Source organism: Vicugna pacos, chromosome 16 (genome assembly GCF_048564905.1).
Source record: "Vicugna pacos chromosome 16, VicPac4, whole genome shotgun sequence".
Taxonomy (NCBI): Eukaryota; Metazoa; Chordata; class Mammalia; order Artiodactyla; family Camelidae; genus Vicugna; species Vicugna pacos.
In genome coordinates, this window is record NC_133002.1 from 9,272,956 (window position 1) to 9,285,341 (window position 12,386).

General features: G+C 54.9%; 1 protein-coding gene across 3 annotated transcripts; it reads left to right on the forward strand.

Moving 5' to 3' along the window:
* The first annotated feature begins 573 nt into the window (after positions 1-573).
* On the forward strand, positions 574-11,806 carry PLD2 (phospholipase D2). 3 transcript variants are annotated; one of them, XM_072940502.1, is made up of 25 exons: positions 574-593; positions 1,276-1,385; positions 1,474-1,604; positions 1,706-1,848; positions 2,290-2,395; positions 2,492-2,557; positions 2,697-2,755; positions 2,889-2,981; positions 3,074-3,226; positions 3,693-3,842; positions 5,816-5,899; positions 6,037-6,115; positions 6,873-6,983; positions 7,162-7,332; positions 7,726-7,852; positions 8,018-8,136; positions 8,227-8,340; positions 8,464-8,568; positions 8,752-8,840; positions 8,946-9,059; positions 9,207-9,256; positions 9,528-9,662; positions 9,906-10,059; positions 10,657-10,771; positions 11,022-11,806. In XM_072940502.1, the coding sequence occupies exons 2-25, from the start codon at positions 1,277-1,279 to the stop codon at positions 11,244-11,246; spliced, it is 2,802 nt and encodes a 933-aa protein (XP_072796603.1). In that variant the 5' UTR covers positions 574-593; position 1,276; the 3' UTR covers positions 11,247-11,806. The 3 variants fall into 3 exon arrangements, with proteins under 3 accessions (XP_072796603.1, XP_006217630.1, XP_015106120.1); XM_006217568.2 differs by lacking the exon at positions 574-593 and adding an exon at positions 606-737; XM_015250634.3 differs by lacking the exon at positions 574-593 and adding an exon at positions 1,151-1,167.
* Positions 11,807-12,386: the final 580 nt, after the last annotated feature.

Genomic DNA, 12,386 nt, shown 5'->3' on the forward strand with positions numbered 1-12,386 from the left:
AAAAAAAAGTAAGTACTTTGTCTTTTAGAATCTGAAAATTTTCCTGTTTCCCCCGAGATCGTAAGCTTTAGAAGAGCAGGTCCCGTGAGCGTTCACTACTGCACGCTGAGTGTCTGGCACTGGAGCAAGTGCACAATATATAGCGAATGAATAAAAGAATGCAAGTTCATGAATTTGTGGCCACTAGCCCTAGGGCCTTTTATCATTCCTTCCATCTGCAAACGCTGGCTAGGCCGGGCCCAGTGTGGTCACAGCCAGCCCGGGAAGCGAGCACCCGCAGGTCCCCGCCGCCGAGGCGCGTTCCACCAGGGACCCAGGCAGGGCAGGTGGCAGGAGAGGATCCGGGGTACCCACACCCGAGGGGAGGAGGATGCGAGCGCCGAGCGCCTGTCGGGCGGCGGGCGGGCACGCGCAGACCGACGGCGCGGGACTGACAGACAGCCCGGCGGACAGCGCCGCGCAGATGCTCGGAGCGGGAGGCGCGGCTCCGCGGGGCAGAGGGCGGGCGGCCCCCGCGCCCCGGCGGCGCGCAGAACGGCGGGGCGGGCAGAGGGCGGCGGGGGCGGGACAGTACGCACGAGAATCCCGCGGAGGTGAGGCCGGGGGCCGTCCCGCCCCCGAGGGCAGGCCCTCAGCGCCCGCCCCGCCCTGGCCCGCTGGGGTGTGGGCTCCCGCTCCCGCCCTGCTCCGCTCCCTCTGCTCGCGAACCCGCGCCGCCGCCTGCTCGGGCTGCCCGGGTGAGGGGACCGGGGAGGGGGCTCCACAGAGGTCCCGGGCCCAGGAAGTCGGGAGGGGACGGGAATGGGCCCGGGCTGCGGGGCCTCCTGACTCAGCCGGCTGCTCAGATTTCGGGATTTCCCTCCCGGGCAGGGAACGCATAACTTCCTCATTCCCGCCTGGACCCCTTCTCCCAGCTGGTCTGGTCTGGCTGGAGTCCCGGCGGCTCCGGGTCCCTTGCAACTCCCCGGGGCCCCTCCCCTGGCTTCTACTCTGCCCCACTTCGGGGCCATCTGGGCCTGGCTGGGTGTTCCTCTCTACCTTGGTTACGGGGCTCAGGGATTCTGGATGAAGGACCGAGATAGGGGATGGAGATTAGAGGCGGGCTGGCAGGGCGTTGCAGACCGGTGGGCCATAATCAGCGAGAGATTGAGAGTCAGCGGGAGCCAAGTAGGTGGCCCCCGGTACCTGTGGGAGATGGAGGACCGTAGGGGTGGGATCTAAGGGGCAGGGTTCTAAAGAGCACATCGCCTTACTGAGGCCACCCCTTATTCCTAGGATGGCGGCAACCCCTGAGAGCCTTTTCCCCACCGGGGGTGACCTGGACTCCAGCCAGTTACATATGGAGCCCGATGAGGTGGACACTCTAAAGGAGGGAGAGGACCCAGGTACAGCGGAGGGTGGAGCTCAGGGAGAGGAGGAGGAGGGGCTGATACCTCCTTTGGTCCACACTCTTAACACTGTCTTTCCTTCCAGCTGACCGGATGCACCCCTTTCTGGCCATCTACAACCTTCAGCCCCTGAAAATGCACCCCTTGGTGTTTGCCCCTGGGGTCCCCGTCATAGCCCAGGTGGTGGGCACTGAAAGATACACCAGTGGATCCAAGGTGGCTGGGCTGGCATCAGGGAGGAGGGTGAGGGGATGGCTGGCCAGAGTAAGTGGGGCCACCCAACCAGGGAACATCCATTGTGTTCCTCACTCCCCCAGGTGGGAACGTGCACTCTGTATTCTGTCCGCTTGACTCACGGCGACTTTACCTGGACAACCAAGAAGAAGTTCCGTCATTTCCAGGAGCTGCATCGGGACCTCCTGAGACACAAAGTCTTGATGAGTCTGCTCCCTCTGGCTCGGTGAGGGGGGCCAGTCTGTCTCCTGGGAAGGGCAGGTGCCCCTCACCATGTGGCCTCATGGGCTGTCACTCCCCTAGACTCCATCACTGCTTTCTGTCTGCCTCATCCCCAGGCCACAACTTTTCCTCCCCCAGCCACTTTCCTCCTCCAACTCTTGGCCACTGGGCCCCCTCCTCTGACCCCGGTTACCAGGAAACCTTCCCTGCTCCATTCTCCCTGTCCATGGTTCTGGGCCAATATCTCAGCCTGGCTGGATGCCCAAAATGCCCTTGGCAGCCTCCCACCTTTTTCTGTCTCCATTCTCAGGGTAGAGGGCATTCCTTCTGCCAGCCTCTAGGCCCTCTCCCCTTCTCCAAGACCCCATTTCCAGGGCTTCAGGAACCCAGGCACCCAGCCTCCCTGCTCTTACTGACCCCCCCCCCCCCCGCATCCCTTCCACAGTTTTGCCGTTGCCTACGCTCCAGCCCAAGAGGCAGCCAACAGGGAGATGCCCTCTCTACCCCGAGCAGGTCCTGAGGGCTCCGCCAGACATGCATCCAGCAAACAGGTGGGATCAGACACCAGGTCCCCTGGGAAGGTGTTTGGGGTGCAAATGGTTTTGGTCCCATCTGTCTCTCTTCTGTCTACTTCACCCCTACTTCAGAAATATCTGGAAAATTACCTCAACCGTCTCCTGACCATGTCTTTCTACCGCAACTACCACGCCATGGTAAGATCTGGGGGCTAGATGCCTGGGGCTTTTGAGATGAGCAGGATAATCAGACTGCCAAGGGGCAGAGGACCAGGGTCTGTAGGATTTGAGAGGCTGAAAACTAGTCTCTCCTCTGAGCCTTTTTCTTCCTCTGCAGACGGAGTTCCTGGAAGTCAGTCAGCTATCCTTTATCCCAGACCTTGGATGCAAAGGGCTGTGAGTGTCTGGTCCCCCTCACTCAGCCATCTGCCAACATGTGGTTCTCTCCCTGCCTGCGAATGCATAGGGAAAACAATGCAGGGTGGGCTGGGGTCCCTCATCCAGCATCTCTTCCTGGGTTTCCCCACAGGGAGGGGGTGATCCGGAAGCGCTCAGGTGGCCACCGCGTTCCTGGCCTCACCTGCTGTGGCCGAGACCAAGTTTGTTATCGCTGGTCCAAGAGGTGAGGCCTGAACAGAGCAGCTGGGTCACGGGTTGGGGTGGGGAAGGAGAGCCCCAGGGCCTGGAGGAATGGTCGGAGCCCTTCCGCTCCAGGTGGCTGGTGGTGAAGGACTCCTTCCTGATGTACATGTGCCTGGAGACCGGCGCCATCTCATTTGTTCAGCTCTTTGACCCTGGCTTCGAGGTGCAGGTGGGGAAAAGGAGCACAGAGGCACAGTACGGGGTCCGGATCGACACCTCCCACAGGTAAGGCCTCCCTGTGCGCACTGACACCTGGTGAGTGAAGGAGAGCCAGCCCAGGGCCCTAAGGGGAGCTGAGTGGAAGACACCATGGAGGAAAGGAAGGTTCTCCCACCCCCCGGAGCTGGCTGTGATTTGGAACCAGAGAACTTTTCTAGCCAGATGCTTGGGACTGCTCTTCGAGGCTGGGTCCAGAGAGAGGGGGTTGAGTGTAAGCTTAGGGGAGGGACACTTGGTGTAAAAGAAAAGGCACTCTGTTTGCGCATTTATTTATTCAACAAACCTGTGTTCCTGGCATAATGCCAGCACAGCTGTGAACAAGGCAGATCTCTGCCCTGTCCCATGGAGTCGTCTCAAGTAGGGGCTCAGGGAGGAGGTGGGAAAGAGGTGATGGCTAAAGGAGGGAGGTTTCTGGGCCAGGCCAGAGGTCTGGAGGGTGAGGATTGTGGTCCATCCCACTGTTCCTGTCCAGGTCCCTGATTCTGAAGTGTAGCAGCTACCGGCAGGCGCGGTGGTGGGCTCAGGAGATCACCGAGCTGGCCCAGGGCCCTGGCAAGGACTTCATACAGCTGCACCGGCATGACAGCTACGCCCCGCCCCGGCCTGGGACCTTGGCCCGGTGGTGAGACACTGAAGTCCTTTCTGAAATCGTCAGGGGCCTTTCTGACCCCCTTGGTGTTCTCTGAGTCCCTGCTCCTCTTTATCTCTCTGACCTCTTCTGACCTCAATAACCTACCTCTTTGACTTCACAAATCTCCCTGACCTCCTGACCTCCTGACCTCTTTAACCTTGCTGCTCTCTTTGATCCTGCCCCTGATTTTTCTGACCCCTAAATTTGGTCATCTCAGACCCCCAACTCTTCTGACCTCCTGTGGCCTTTTTAACTCCCTTTTACCACACTGACCCTCTTGTTCTCAATGATCTCAAATCTCTCTGATTTTCTTGCCCATTTAGTAAACATTTTCTAAGCACCTACTATGTGCCAGGTCCAGTGGCAGAGATAAGACACAGTAGGGAGTGACATGAAACAATGGGCATTTGCCATGCTGGAGGTAGATACAAGGTACCACACAGAGGAGGGCATTTGCTCCAGCGTAGTATGTCAGGACTGGCTTTCAGAAGGCAGTAACCCTGCGGTTCACCTTAACAGGATAAAGAAAATGAAGAAGGGCAGTCTATGCAGAGAAGCTAGAAATAGTCCGGAGTATTTGGGAACCACAGAGACTGACTATTGTTGCAGCGTGAGGAGCAGTGGCCAAAGAAGAGTCTGGAAGTCAGCAGGGCTCATGCTAAGCTGAGGAGGTTAACCTTTATCGGGGCAGAGGGAAGTCATGGAAAGAATTTTTTTCTTAGAGGTGGTGTTGAGATTTCTTTTTTAACATAAAAACTAATAATAGTTCCTTACCTAATACTTAAATAGCCCTTAGTACATGCCAGGAACTCTTCTGAGTGTTTTACGTTTGTTAACGCTCACAACCACCCCCAGAGGCAGGTACAGTTGTTACCTTCATTTTACAGGTGAGGAAACTGAGATAAAGAGAAGTAAGTTGCCCAAGGTCATACCTTGTAAACCAGTGGAACCAGGATTCAAATCCAGGCAGTCTTGGTCAAGACCCTGCTTTTAACCATCATATGGGACTGTTATTCAGAGTCAGACAATATGAAAACATATTAAGTGAAAAATTAAACTTCATTGCACAAGTCTTAACGCCCGCCCAGCCCTTACTTCTTCCCTGCACCCCTCCCATTTTTATCCCCAGAAGTAATCTTGGCAATAATTTGGTATTTATCCTCCTAGATCATTTCCTGCATATTTTCATGTGCTTATGCATGTTTGTTACTTTTTGATTTAACGTAAATGAGGTCATGCACTCTCTTCATTGTTTAATTTTTTTCTTAATACATGTGTTAGAGATTAGGCATGTAAGCTATTTCCCTACTTTGACTCTTATAAACAATCTTTGCCTCAGCATTGATAGTATGTCTTCCTAGATATAGAATTACTAAGTGCATTTAATGGTAGTAAGGGGTTTGTGCAGTTTCTGATAGAAACTGCCAAATTGTCATCTAAAAAGGCTATAACCAATGTATATTCCCACAACCTATGAGAATACTCACTTCCCCATATGCTGATATTGAATGTTACCAGTGATTTTAATTCTTATTAATCTAGTGAATTTTAAGTGTTATTTCACTTTAATATCAATTTCCTTGCTCTATGGTAAAATTGAACATCTTTTCCTATGATTGGCCATTTTCATTTCCCCTGTGAACTGTCAGTTCTTATTCTTTCTTTGGTTGGCTTGTATGTCTTTTTGTCATTGATTTGTTGGAACTCTTTATCTATGATGTATTAATCCTCCAACTCTTAGTCATTTTCTTTAGTTTACTGTGTCTTTTTAATTTTTAATTTTATTTAGCTCATACTGGCAAATTTATCTGACTTTGATATATCTGATACTGTCTGACCTCTCAGATCACTCTTGATCTTTGCCCCTGCTGTCATCTCTGACCCACGACTATCCTCCGGTCTTCACTCTCCAGAGCTTTCTGGCTTCTGACTCCTCTGACCTCCTTGGCTTGGCCTCCCCCCAGGTTTGTGAATGGGGCAGGTTACTTTGCTGCTGTGGCAGATGCCATCCTGCAAGCTCAGGAAGAGATTTTCATCACAGATTGGTGGTAAGTGGGGAAAAGCCCAAGCTGGAAGGGGTAGGATAGGGCAACAGATAGCTTAAGGGTCAGAAGAAGGGGTGGAAGGGGAGGTGTGACCGTTGTCTGGGGCTTAGTTTCCCCTCATCCCCTGCCCTGAATCCCAGGTTGAGTCCTGAGGTTTACCTGAAGCGTCCGGCCCATTCAGATGACTGGAGACTAGACATTATGCTCAAGAGGAAGGCGGTGAGGAGAGTGGTCAGGCTGGAGGGGAGGTGTGGTGGGGGGTGCCCATGGGTGGAGATTGGTCAGGAAGGACTGCAGCATGGGGGAGGTAGAGAACCTGAAACTTGAGGAGGAGGAGGTAATGTGCCCATCCTGGCTCTATATCTGACAAACGTTACCTCTTCCTTTTCCATAAGGAAAACTGACACTTCCTTCTTGCCCCCCCTTTACCTGGTATAGACTTCCCTCTACTGTGTTACCTGGGGGTATACACCGCTAGCTTTCTCATTGCACTAATTCCTTATTACTAGTTTCAATACAAGGCAGTGTCTGCTGTGTTGGGGACATCCATAGATGATGATGGATGGGAGAAAAGATACGTGGATGATGGTGGGTGAGCGGTTGGATAGATGTTGGAAAGGGAGATAGATGGAAGGTTGTGAGGTTGGGAAGGTGAATCAGTAGGAGAGTGGGTGGGTAGAGGGATGAATGACAGATGGTAGATAAGGAGATGAGTAAGTTGTTGGGAAGATGGATGGAGAGATAATGCTAGGTAGGTAGGTGGATGTGTGGATGGATGAGTGGATGAGCAGATAGATGATATCCAGTCTAAGTTTGGTGTGAGCATCAAAGCAGGGTGTAAGTGGAAAAGCACTGTGGAGCTCCAGGCAGGGTGGAGGAACATACAAGGACACTTGTATGAGCAGAGGGGTTTGGGAGGGTGGAAAGGGGTCATTCTGAGAGAGGCATTACAATCTGATTCTCCACTGACCACCAGGAGGAGGGTGTCCGGGTGTCCATCCTGCTGTTTAAGGAAGTGGAGTTGGCCTTGGGCATCAACAGTGGCTACAGCAAGAGGGCTCTGATGCTGCTGCACCCCAACATAAAGGTGACTCTTAGCCCCCACAGACCCCTCCCCTACAGCCCTCCACACCACGCCTCCCCATCCCCTCAGCCCTCCCTTGCCTTGACTGTCGCCTCCTTCTGTCTTTCCATTCCCCCTCCCAATACCGTCTGTATTCTCCCACCTAAGCCCACCCTCATGAACTACCCCCTACCTGCTCCAGGTGATGCGCCACCCAGATCAGGTGACACTGTGGGCCCATCATGAGAAGCTCCTGGTGGTAGACCAAGTAGTGGCCTTCCTTGGGGGGCTAGACCTCGCCTATGGCCGCTGGGATGACCTGCACTACCGACTGACTGACCTTGGGAACTCCTCTGAGTCAGCTACCCCCCAGGTAATCTACCAAGGCCTTCCTGAGTGCCCCCAAACTCAGGTAACCTAAAGCCACACCCCTTCCTGGCTCCAGTCTGTCCCCTCAAGTCATTCCAAGTGCTGCCCACACTCAGCAGTTCCTCAGCCTCTCTGGGACCTCAAGAACCTGCTTTGAAGATACAATGACCCAGTCCCCTCCCCGTGTCCACTCCTCCTCCCACCCCCACCCCCATCCCTCTAGGGATTCCACATGCAGCTGAAGGGGCAGCCAGGGAATCAGACTGTCTACTTCCTTCTTACTTTCTGTGTCTCTGTGTCTCCCAGTCTTCCAGTGCTCCTCTCTTCTCTTGGGCCCGGCTCTGTATGCCCCCCATGACTTCTCCTTGCCCCTGGCTTGGGTGTGTTCCCCCTACAGCCTCCCACCCTGTGCTCAGACTCCTTGGACACCCCAGACCTCTCTCACAACCAGCTCTTCTGGCTGGGCAAGGACTACAGCAATCTCATCACTAAGGACTGGGTGCATCTGGATCGGCCTTTTGAGGGTAAGGGGTTCCGGAGACCTGGGAACAGGGGAAGAAGTTAGGGAAGGGCCTGAGGACAGGATGAGCTGGGTCAAGGGGAATACAGCCTCCCCTCTGCTCAGCTCCTCCTCCTTCCTTTCCCGAGTGTCCCCAAGAGACCATCCCTGACTCTTCCGGGACCCCCAGATTTCATTGATAGGGAGACCACACCCCGGATGCCATGGCGGGACATCGGCGTGGTCATCCACGGCCTGCCTGCCCGGGACCTTGCCCGGCATTTCATCCAGCGCTGGAACTTCACCAAGGTGCTTGCTCCCTTCGCTCCCTCCTAGAGGCTGGGAGGGAGCCAGGGGCAGCGTGCCACCTCCCACTGACTCTTCCATCCCCTGCCTCAGACTACCAAGGCCAAGTACAAGATACCCTTGTACCCCTACCTGCTGCCCAAGTCCAACAGCACTGCAAACCAGCTCCCCTTTGTGCTCCCAGGAGGGCAGTGCGCCACCGTGCAGGTGAGGCTCTGACTTCGGCCTGCCCTGCCTTCAGCCCAATGCCCCAGCCCATTCTCCCTGAGAGCCCCCCAGACCCCTCCTCTTCTGATGTCAGGAACCACTTCATATTCACTGTTCCCCCAGGTCTTACGGTCAGTGGACCGCTGGTCTGCGGGGACTTCAGAGAACTCCATCCTCAATGCCTACCTGCACACCATCAGAGAGAGCCAGCACTTCCTCTACATTGAGGTCTGACTGGGTGAGGGTGGGAACAGAGCGTTGTGGGCTGGTGTAGCTGGGCCTGGAGAAATGCGGAAGTCTGGAGCCAGGGCTGGAGCCGGGGTCGGGGTGGGGGGGTAGGTATGGCTGCAGAGAGCTGAGGGCAGGGGCCGGGGCCAGACTGCTGATGTCTGTCTTTGGTCCCTGCCCCAGAATCAGTTCTTCATTAGCTGCTCAGATGGGCGGACAGTTCTGAACAAGGTGGGCGATGAGATTGTGGACAGAATCCTGAAAGCCCACAAGTAAGATGGACCAGCCAGAGCAGGGGGTTGTGGGCATAGTTCAAGCCCAACAAGAGGGGTGGGGCTTGGGGGACAGGTCAGCCCTCTGACTCCACTCCTCCCCAGACAGGGGCAGTGCTTCCGAGTCTACGTGCTTTTGCCCCTGCTCCCCGGATTTGAGGGTGACATCTCCACAGGTGGTGGGAATGCCATCCAGGCCATTCTGCACTTCACTTACAGGTGACACCCCCGGCTCCGGCCAGACTGTGCCCCAATCCTGACTCTGCCCTGACCCCTTCCTGGTGGACTTTTGAGGTCCAGCTCTCTCCTGACATGCTCCATCCCCTCCCCCATTCTCCACCTCCCTCACCCATTCTTTTCCCTCAGGACCCTCTGTCGTGGGGAATATTCGATCCTGCATCGCCTCAAAGCAGCCAGTGAGTGCTGGGGGCTGGGGGTTCCAGCCCTAGACCCCTGGGGGCGGGGCTTGAGGGAGCTGGAGCTCCAGGGGTGGAGGGAAAGAGGCTGTCATTCCTGCATACTCCTGAGGACAACTACCCGAGCCCACAGGTCATCTTTCACTGCCTGGAGAGGTATATAGACCAGACTCCATAGGGCTTCTGAAGTGAGGAGGTAGATGGGACATGACTTCCTCTGCACTTGCAGGGCATCTCTCACCCCACCCCTTCTTCGCCTGATCTCTTACAGTGGGGACAGCGTGGCGGAACTATATGTCCATCTGTGGGCTTCGCACACATGGAGAGCTGGGCGGGCACCCGGTCTCAGAGCTCATCTATATCCACAGCAAGATGCTCATTGCAGATGACCGGACAGTCATCATTGGTCAGTGCTGATCCCGGTGGGAAGCTGGGCCCCCTGAAGAAAGAGAAGGGTGGTGGAGAGGTGAAGCAGGGCCCAGCCAGGGGCCACGGGATGGGGGAGGTGATGGAGGCTGCAGATGAGGCCCAATTGGGGATGGAGGCCAAAGAAGGCATGTTGCCCACAGGCTGGTGCTCGGGTAGAGGGGATGGGGTGGGGAGTCCCTCTGGGCTGAGGAGAACACAGTGTGTCCCTCATCCACCCCAGGCTCTGCCAACATTAATGATCGAAGCCTGCTGGGGAAGCGGGACAGTGAGCTGGCCGTGCTGATCGAGGACACGGAGACGGAGCCATCCCTCATGGGCGGTGTGGAGTATCAAGCGGGCAGGTTTGCCTTGAGTTTGAGGAAGCACTGCTTCAGGTAGAGCCGGGGTTGGGTGCTACAGGGTGGAAGGGAGAGGTGGAAAGAGGGGAGGATCTGCCTTTTGAGCAGGTGTGAATCACTTAGAGGTAATACTGAATTTCCCAAGAGGTAGCCTAATCCAGTTTAGGGTACTGGCAAAGTAGGGGTACCAAAAAAATGAGAAACCAATAGTTCAAAAATAATTTGGAATATGTATATTTTTTATTGTTTTCTTTTTTTTTAAATTGTAGTTGGTTTACAATGTTGTGTTAATTTCTGGTGTACAGCATAGGGATTCAGTTATACATATATGAAGTCCTTTTCATATTCTTTTTCATTATAGACTGTTAGAAGGTATTAAATATAGTTCCCTATGCTATACAGTAGGACCTTGCTGTTTATTTATATATAGTAGTTACAGGTATATATTTTTAAAGCATTAACAGTCACCAAAGTAGAGGCAAATGAAGGCTCTGTTGGGCTCGTTTACACTGACTTTACTACTTAACACTGCATCTATTTTGAATTACCTGGGTAGGCACAACATAACTTTTCTGGTATTCAGGTTCTCAAAGGATCTTAACCTGGCCCTGCCGGGACCCCTTTCTCCCACAGCGTGATTCTTGGGGCAGATGCCCGGCCGAACCTAGATCTCCAAGACCCGATCTGTGATGATTTCTTCCAGTTGTGGCAAGACACAGCTGAGAGCAATGCCAATATCTATGAGCAGGTGGGAGCGGAGGGGGCTGGCCAGGGGGCAGTTCATGGATTATCCTGTCCGGGGTGGGATGGAGAGGAGCCGCCCCACGCAGCCATTCTCAGAAGGGGGATGAGGATCTGAGGGCCCATCATGGGATACAGTGGCTCAGGGTCAGTGTAGGGGGCTGTGGTATGGGGAGTGGGGGCGTCCCATCCAGTTGGACTTGGACTCTCGGCAGATTCTCCCAATCCTCATTGGCCTCCATGCCCTCTGCCCACAGATCTTCCGCTGCCTGCCGTCCAACGCCATACGCTCCCTGCGGGCACTCCGGGAGTATGTGGCCGTGGAGCCCCTAGCCACGGTCAGCCCTCCCTTGGCCCAGTCTGAACTCACCCAGGTCCAGGGCCATCTAGTCCACTTCCCCCTCAAGTTCCTGGAGGATGAGTCTTTGCTGCCCCCCCTGGGTAGCAAGGAGGGTGTGATGCCCCTAGAAGTGTGGACATAGCTCCAGCTTCGGCCCGGAAGAGGTCACCAGCGCTGGGCTCCACCGAGTCTGGCTGCCTGCCCCCTAACCCTGAGGACTGAGGGCAGTGTCTTTGAGACCTGCCAGAGGCAAGAATCCCTGAAGGGGACTAGAGAAGTCACAGAGGACCCTTTCTTGAGAAGCTACCAAACAAGACACTCCCAACCCCGGGCTGGGGAGGCAGAAGAGGGTCCTAGAGAAGTTCATCCTCCCCACTGCCCATTTCAAACCACTGCTACAAAGGAGAATCAAAACTCCTGCCAGGACGCCTGGGGCCAGCCTCCTACTTCAGGGAGACCAGACTCAGCCCTGGGCCTTCCTGTCCCCACCTTCGTTCTCATGCCTTGAAGCCCCTCCCTGCCTCACAGCCTCTCCCAGCTCATTGTTGCCAAAATGGAGAGAAGGATGGAGGCGCTCCTGGCTTCAGCCCCTGAGGTGGGGAGGGGTGGGAGGGACGCACACTAACCCCCTCCACCAGCTGCTGACAGACACTAACTTTGTATCAGTTCATAAGCATTTCATAAATAAAAGCCTAGAAAAGGTCCTTGCCTCTTCCTTGGCTGAACTGAATGCTTGTCTCCGCCACCCCCAAGGCCTGCACATAGCAGCACTGAGCCCCTTCACCTTCTCTCCAGCCCACTCCTTTCTTCCTTCCGCTGCTTCATCTCTGCTCAATTTGTCTGTAGTTTCCAAAGCTCTGTGACCCGGTGCTGGGAGAAGGTGTTCGCACAGTGCTGTCTGTGTAGAAGGAAGGGCGAGACCGCGCTAGGACACCTGGGGGACAGTGGCGCTGACTGCACAGCTGCAGGTGAGGGAGGGGCCCAGAGAAGGGCCAGGAGGGGCTGCCTCTTGTTCTTCAAGTGACAGCACAGGGAGAGGCTCAGGGAAGCCCCACGGGGAGTGGGTAAGGAAGTGGGCTTGAGGTCAGGAAGAACTGGGCCCAAATCCTGGATTTGTCACTCATTACTTTGGTAACCTTTTCAAGTTACACCACTTCTCTGGGCCTCAGTGGTCCCAACTGAGAAATGGAATACTACTTCCATAATGGTCTTACTGTAAAGATTCAGCTGTTGACTTTAATGTTTTTGAGCCCTTGCTCACTGTCAGACACCACTCCACCCT

Bases quoted from the DNA above. Each gene is read 5' to 3' on its own strand.
- PLD2 (XM_072940502.1), top strand. From the start codon at position 1,277: ATGGCGGCAACCCCTGAGAGCCTTTTCCCCACCGGGGGTGACCTGGAC. The intron at 1,386-1,473 runs GTACAGCGGAGG...CTTTCCTTCCAG, and splicing joins AAAGGAGGGAGAGGACCCAG to CTGACCGGATGCACCCCTTT. The intron at 6,116-6,872 runs GTGAGGAGAGTG...ACTGACCACCAG, and splicing joins TTATGCTCAAGAGGAAGGCG to GAGGAGGGTGTCCGGGTGTC.